Source organism: Montipora foliosa, chromosome 11, assembly GCF_036669935.1.
Source record: "Montipora foliosa isolate CH-2021 chromosome 11, ASM3666993v2, whole genome shotgun sequence".
Classification (NCBI taxonomy): domain Eukaryota; kingdom Metazoa; phylum Cnidaria; class Anthozoa; order Scleractinia; family Acroporidae; genus Montipora; species Montipora foliosa.
This window is the reverse complement of record NC_090879.1, coordinates 46,628,819-46,636,318: the sequence shown is the minus strand read 5'-3', so window position 1 is coordinate 46,636,318 and position 7,500 is coordinate 46,628,819. Positions and strand designations below refer to the sequence as shown.

Genomic DNA, 7,500 nt, shown 5'->3' with positions numbered 1-7,500 from the left:
CTGTGCAAATTTACGGATGCGTAAGGCAAAGACTGCCGGCTTCAACAACCAACTTGGCTCGAGTTTCGACGGGCTATGAGTTACGGGGATACACTTTACGCACAATCACTTGAATTCACTTGATCGATTTAATATAAGCCAAGTATCCACGATCATATCGTAAACTGAAATAACAAAACAGAGAAACTTGCTAAGATATAATAACCGGTAAACTACGTTGCCATTTTGGCAACAGCGTGGTCCAGTGGTTAGGGCATTGGCTTTGCATGCGGTTGCCCCAGGTTCAAATCCCGTTCCAACCACTGGTTTGGATTTATTTCCGGTTGTCTCGGATTCAACTCTAACCATGCCTTGTGAAATAGCCTTGTTGCCTCCTGCCAGTTGCGGTTCTTAGTCATGTTTCTGCTGAATTGTTTCTTTCAGATTATTAAGAGTAGTGTGCTTGTGAACTAGCTTGATAGCAAAGTGCACTTCCACTATAAACAAAGAAATTACATTCTTTTACATTTTACTGAAAAACTGTGGGCCAATAAAAGCGAAAGGTAGCCGCGAGGCACTACGGCGTACATTATGCCAAAGAACTGTCAGACGATAAAGATCCTATCAAGGAACAAACGAGAATTTTTCTCAAGTGAAGAAGCACGGCTGATATAAAGAAATCCAGATGGCATAAAATCCATGCCACGTGTTCAAAGCTTAACAAATTGCGATCTGAAAACTAGTGCAAACCGTAAAGTTAATCATACTTAAGTAACTTCAAAGTCCCGCGGTTTTGCCGATCTTTTCCAAATCTTCAGCCTGTCACAACTTATTCCACTGAAAACTCATGTTCTGATCCGCCGTTAACAGAACCAAAACCAACTAACTAATTGCGGTTAGGGCCAACACTTTAGACATTTAAATTACCTGATTGAAATAAGATACGATCAACAAACCAAAAATTAAATACCTGGAAAGCGGGGGACCGGGGGTACAAAATCGCTATAGTTCCCTGTTAGTGCTTTAGTGCATGCTAAATACAGTTGACACTTGAATAAAGCTCGTTATTCTGATTATTTATAATCGAGTGACCTTATATACTGCTTTATTTCAAGGAGGCGTTACTTTTGTGACCTACAACAATGAATATGCTAAATGAAGCCTGACTTAGTGATCACTCCCCGTGAAAAGTTTGGTTAGTTCTTGTTATCGAAAGGTAGCTGCGTTGTAAAAACAAATCCACTTGAAGTTTCGCAATCATCATTTCTGAGACTACATTTAGCTGATTCGAGTTGGAAACTATTCTTTTGGAGTCAACTTGATAACGATTTGATCGAGATGTTTCTTCAGGACGGTAGCAGGGAATTTCGATCCCGTTGGTTTTGGACAGAAGTGATCGCTGAATTTTTAGCGACACTGCTGTTTTTGTTCATGGTTTGCGGGACTGTGTTGCCCTGGAATCACACGCTGCCGTCCGTGATGCACATCGCCTTCAGCCACGGTTTGAGCATCGCGACTTTAGCTATGGCAGTTCAACACATATCTGGAGGGCAGCTTAATCCAGCTGTGACCATTGCAATGATGTCTGTTGGAAGAGTCTCGGTATTGAAGGCTGTCTTCTTTGTTGGAGCACAGTGTCTTGGAGGTAGGTTGCATAAATTAGTGCCATTTATCAATGCAATAGTCTTAATTAACTTTTCTAGCTACCACGGTTCTTTTATTAAACGGATGACCACTATTGATCACAAAGCTGCATTCTTTATCGTTCTGTCAGGGTGGTCACACTCTATGGTTCCAATTGTTAGACCTACCTTTAGGCAACAAAACTACAGCTCTACTGTTAGAACTGAAGTAAGTTAAATTCAAAATTTTGGCTTCATTTTGTGCATTGGGTAAAAAGTAACTGTCTTGCTGCTTTTCAACGTCCTCTACTAAATATCTGTGGTCACACTATAGACTTTTACCTAGGTAAAACCGATTTACTTAGGGCAAATTCATTAAAAATTTCCCGAGGTAAATTCATCTCGGGTTTCATTTTACCTAGGTAAAAAATTCTGGGAAGGTCACACCACTGAAACACTACGGCCTGGTTTATATGATCAGTTGTTGGAGGTAAATAAGAGGTTGACTGGCTTGCGTGCATCTCGCGCCGATTGTTAAAGAGATATCCATTCTAAAATGCTGGTTGAGAGACTTCATCACTTTCAGAATAGAGAGAGCGTCCAATTATGCAATGAAAAAACTTCCTGGTTAAGTAAAAAGCAACATGAACAATTTTAAACGGCGACGAGAAATTGAATTTCAAATTTCAAATGATACTCACAATCTTGCTCGGAACTGCGACATTTCGAATTTGAGCTGAAATGACCTCTGAAGATTACGCGTGCCCCAAAAATTTATTTCACAACGTGATTAGTCCGGTTCTGTCATTAAGACCTTCGCCGACGAGCGTCTATTGGCTCGCAACCTCGGTATTTCATTTTTTCCTAGCTATCGACTTGGGGTAGCTGTCAAGGGAAACTCTATTGTTCTCGAGAAATTTCCCAGCTCCAGACGATAAAATTTCCCCGAGGTAAGTTACCTAGGGAAAAATCATGAGCTTTTTTAATTGAATGATTTGGATTTTATTTTTTTGTTGCGTTATAGTGAAACTATCTTTACGGTTTAAGAATGAAAAACAGAGCAGACTCTTATCATCATACCGCGCATCTTAATTCCTCCATTCGCGAATAATAACAATTGCTTGTGCCTTTGACCACAATCCCTTGCTTTTCGAAGAAAAATGTGTTCTTCTCCCGATTAGAGAGCTGCCTCGTTCGTTCGCTACAGGCTCACTCATAGAGGCAGCAATTATCTGTTAATTATCATTAATGTTAATAAACACGAACAATGTTAACATTAAGGATTAGGAGACGGGGACAATAGTTAATAGTCCTTATCCGAGAAGACTTGAAAGTCTAACCATTTGCAGATGAAATTACAAAAGCAGCACTTTCTCCTCAGTGTTAGTTCGACCGAACCAACTGAGCCACCGGTCGTCGGGGTATTTAACATGTTATGACTTGAGAAATCGAAGCCCTGTTTGCACACATGCTCAAAAATTAGCACGACACCGATGAATGGTGTGCCAATGATGCTTGGTTATGTTTGTCTTGTGGTTAAGTTAACGTGTAGTTTTAGGTGGCATTTGTGAGGTTATATTTCTTGTTATAAAAACTCTAGCTTGTGAGTAGTGAAAGGCCATGACATTTTGTAACCTGGTTCATTTGAAAGATCTTTACATTCTTTAAAATGAAATTAAAATTACTTTCTTTCCCTCGCTCTGTAGCCATTGGTGGTGCGGCCATTGTGTATGGCATTACTCCACCAGGAGCCGTTGGTTCGTTAGGAGTCACAGCTCCTGGAAATGGCGTCACTACATTCCAGGCATTCGCAGTTGAGCTTGTCCTTACATTCATACTGGTCTTCGTTATCTTTGCTGCTACCGATCCAGAGAGGGGCATGACGGGCTATGGAGTACCGCTGGCCATCGGAATTTGTGTGTTCATTTGTCTTATGCATGGGGTAAGGACAGAACTACCGCCAGTACTCTCTTCAGAAACAGATGCATTCAAACTGCAACATATACTAGCATATTATAATTACACTCTTCCCCTTGTCTCTAGGGCTCTGTTGTCTTTGCGACCAAGAGAATAACTTAAGGAGTCTTACGTACATCAATTCTTGTTATTCAGTACACTATTCAAGACTAGTCACCTTGCATTTGGAAGAGAACTAAACTTTTCGTTTTACGCCATTTCTTTGCTTATTAAACCGTCCGTATTTTGGGGCCTTTAAGTTTCGTAAGCTCCTTGATGATTCACGACAACGAGCAAAAATTACTATAGCACAAAATAAATATATAATCAAGAATAAAACTAAAAGTTCTTGCGCCAGTTTTATAGCTCAAGCACTGACTTAGCATATTAACAAATTTTCAGATCCCATCATCTGGCGCCAGCATGAATCCAGCGCGGTCTCTCGGACCTGCAGTCATAATGAATTCATGGAGAGACCATTGGGTAAGATTCCTGAACAGTCTTTACTTGAGTTATCGCCGTTAATCTGTTTCATTGTTATCTCAATCATTCCTATCGCAGCTCCTAACGGAGATACTTCGCAGACCGGTTAACGCAGTTAGTTGAGCATCGCACTTGCGTGCAGGAGGTCGCGGCTGTGAACCCCGGCTGAGTCAACACTCAGGATCTTAAAATAACTGAGGAGAAAGTGCTTCCTTTGTAATAACACCTGCAACTTGTTTAACATTAAGGACGGTGCCTACTAATTCAAAGGTATTTTTGCCCCGGTTTCTGACTATGCGGGAAATGTAGATCTTAACAAGTGTTATTGAAGTCGAAAAAGAAAATTGGGGGTAACCATGCATTTTTCAAAGGTAATTCATGAACAATATTCGTAAAAAGCTTTAAAATACAAAGCCATATACGGTGTTCTTTCCCAAATTGAAGGTTAATAATCTCTGAAAAATGCATGGTTACCAATTTTCTTTTTGGGTACCAATAGTACTTACTAAGATCTACTTTATCCGCGCAAAAATATCCCTGTGTTGGTAAGCATCACCGATAGGAAATGTGGTCTGTCTTATTTTCCACGGTAAATGTGGTCGGCTTAGCGAAATTTCTCAAAAACAACCTTATATATGCTGTAAGAGGGTACTGAAGCTAAAACAGACATAAATCAAGAAGAGTTTGCCAAGTGCTGGAAATACTATACGGATGCAGATGGCTGAATAAAAGGCAGTATTCATGATTGTATTCGTTCAAAGGTTTAAATCTCAATGACTGTCCATTGCTTGTAACACGGTTGGACGATTGCCACCTAAATGTCGTTGAACGTAGTTCAATGGCCTTGTTGCCATGAGTTCAGCTGCGGACCGTGAAAAATTCGATTCTTTTTGGGAGCTGTAATTTTCAGTTTTTCTTTATGTTCCAGGTAATAATACGGTTGAGTGTCAAGGGAAGGAACCCCTACCGATTTGCCAACTTATCTTTATTTTTCCAATACGCCATTTCCGTCAAGTCAGCTTCAGTTAAAATAGTTGCCATCACAACAAGCTCTCACTTGGACTAACTTTAAAACTGAGTCTAAGGCCTATTTATCTCATTGTGAACTAAACATTTTTCTGATTGTTGACAGATATACTGGGCTGCCCCTATCATTGGCGGTCTCCTAGCAACGTGCACTTATCAGATTTTATTTACAAGGAAAAGGACCAATCAGAATTCAGCAAATGATGATTATACCGTGGAAGTAATGGAAAAGGATGATACTTCGAAATTCCTTGCTTCTTCGTTGTAAACATATCTTTCAACGCAACTGCTCGCGTGATTGGTTCAGGAAACAATGGGCACAAAAAATAAACAACTGCAACAATAGAGCCCCATCCTACATACAATATAGCTGCACTCTATACCGGTCCAATGAGACTAGAAATTGTAAAGGTATGTTCCTTGCCCGTATTGCCGACATATATCAGAACTAATATTTACCAGTGATATAAGGGCAAAGAATGAACAAGGCATTTGGATAGAACCTAGCACTTTAATATTGTCGATCTTGTAACCATTTTCTACGTTTATTTGAATAAATTGCCTTGTCTTGCTGAATAGCAAAGATTATAGATAAGATTATTTAAGCAAATTGATTCGCCTCATAAGTCGTGGTACATTTAATGTTAAGTTCTTTTAAATAGGTTAGTGTTTTTATGTTATATTAGGGGATATTGAAAAGGTTATTGGTTTCGCTCTTTCGGGCTGTTTGTCAGCAACGGTGTTTTAACACCGTTAAAATTGGCACTTGTGTGAAACTAGCTCCTATGGCTCTGTTTGCTCTTTAGTCGTTACGATCAGAATGAATCTTCTCTTTTATGTATAGACTTGCACGGGTTTAATTTAGTCTTCTAATATCTCGTGGTGAATGGTAAAATGGTGCAAGCAGGAATCGTACAGCTGTCCAGACACAGTACTTTTTCCACGCTTCTTTCCTGGGCGCTGTCATCTTGAATAATTGTCACGTGTCGTTTCAGAACAAACGCTCTTTGTGTCAGAACAATAGGGCAACCACGGCACGTCACAGTTTTCAAGATGGCGGCGCCCGGGACATTTGAAAACCGAAACAAGCGTTTTTGAAATTCATTTTTTTTGGTTACAACTAAATCAACTAAAGTTAACCATGTACAATTTTTTCTGCATTCAAGGTTTTTTCAACTTGTTATTACATCCGATTCTCCTACAAACACTGCTCTCTCTCACACGTTTGCCTTCCCATCAAGATGGCTTCCAAAACCGTGATAAGATCCTTAATCATAAAAATAACAATTTCCTCGATTGTAATTGTTTTAAAACTCTTTCCAAGTTGTTATTGGACAGTTCAATAAGCCAATCACATTCAACCAATCAGAACCTTGATTTCAATTACCATAAAAACAGTGTACAGACTCCTAAATTTTGACTTTCTTTCTTTCAGAGCGACATTAAGAAATTTATACCTCCGTTGTCAGTCTTTTTATTTTCCCTTTCTTTCGTTTATTAATTGGCTCTTCTTCGTTTCTCGGACATTGTAATTTTTATGATTAATTGGTAAGAGAGGGTGTCAATGGGGTTAACAATCAACCTTCAAATGGCCAAAAATTTAACCGTCAACCATCAAATGAGCGAGCCAATATCAGCCGTCAAATGTCTCACATATCCTTAAATCAAGAACTAAAGAATTGACTTAAATAGGGTCAAGTTATGCTGTTTATATATTATCGTTTTAATATATCATACAAATGCATTTATGTGCACGTCAGTTAACTCCTAGTCTCGGACGAAACCGGTTAGCGGCAGAACTGACTTCCGTGTGTAAACACTTCCGATGTCATAAAACGTCAATGATCATGGGTCACTTTGCATGATGTGGCCAAACACCACTCCTATTAGTCAAGATAGGAAGTAGGCCATTTTCGAGTTCAAGCCTGCCTCATCTTCAAGGCGAGTCTAAGTGCGAAGTTTTTGTTATGAAAATTAGTATTCATTCATATGTAAAGTAGAACTAATTACCATTACAAAAACGTCGCACTTAGACTCGCTTTGAAAAGGAGGCAGACATGAACTCGGAAATGGCCTATTGAAAGACCCTCAGAGTTTTGCTCTAACGGGTACATCTTTCAAAGATCTCCCTTTTCTATTCGAAATAAGGGGAGGAATTTAAAAATTTCTCAGCAAGCGCACCCTGCCAGCAGAGCCTTTCTTAACTCGACGAGAAAGAAAGGACTCTGCAGAAATCGTGTAAAGTCTTTACTGAGCATACGCAAGTCGTTGCTTGGGGACAGTTTCAAACCCAGGCCAAGTCTCGATCGCCATATTGATTTTCCTACTGAAAGCTCGATTTTGACCTTCGCCTTGTCAAAACTATGATGCGCGCGCTGCCTAAACCGGTTTGACCGGAGTGACTAGCCGAGAAACTCGGGTTGCGGCCACTTAA

The 7,500-nt window shown here is 39.8% G+C and overlaps 1 protein-coding gene and 1 pseudogene across 1 annotated transcript in view; both read left to right on the top strand.

The window, feature by feature from the left end:
- LOC137975897 (ATP-dependent DNA helicase RecQ-like) overlaps positions 1 to 7,500 on the top strand; it is a 404,352-nt pseudogene that overhangs the window by 195,064 nt on the left and 201,788 nt on the right.
- The window catches only part of LOC137975474 (aquaporin AQPAn.G-like), a 6,803-nt gene continuing 425 nt past the window's right edge, over positions 1,123 to 7,500 (top strand). The window contains exons 1-4 of the mRNA XM_068822597.1: positions 1,123 to 1,624; positions 3,308 to 3,543; positions 3,960 to 4,040; positions 5,173 to 7,500. The exon at positions 5,173 to 7,500 is cut by the window's right edge and continues 425 nt beyond it. Of these exons, the coding sequence (XP_068678698.1) occupies positions 1,318 to 1,624; positions 3,308 to 3,543; positions 3,960 to 4,040; positions 5,173 to 5,334 (786 nt within the window). The 5' untranslated portion in view covers positions 1,123 to 1,317 and the 3' untranslated portion in view covers positions 5,335 to 7,500. The remainder of the gene's footprint in view (positions 1,625 to 3,307; positions 3,544 to 3,959; positions 4,041 to 5,172) is intronic.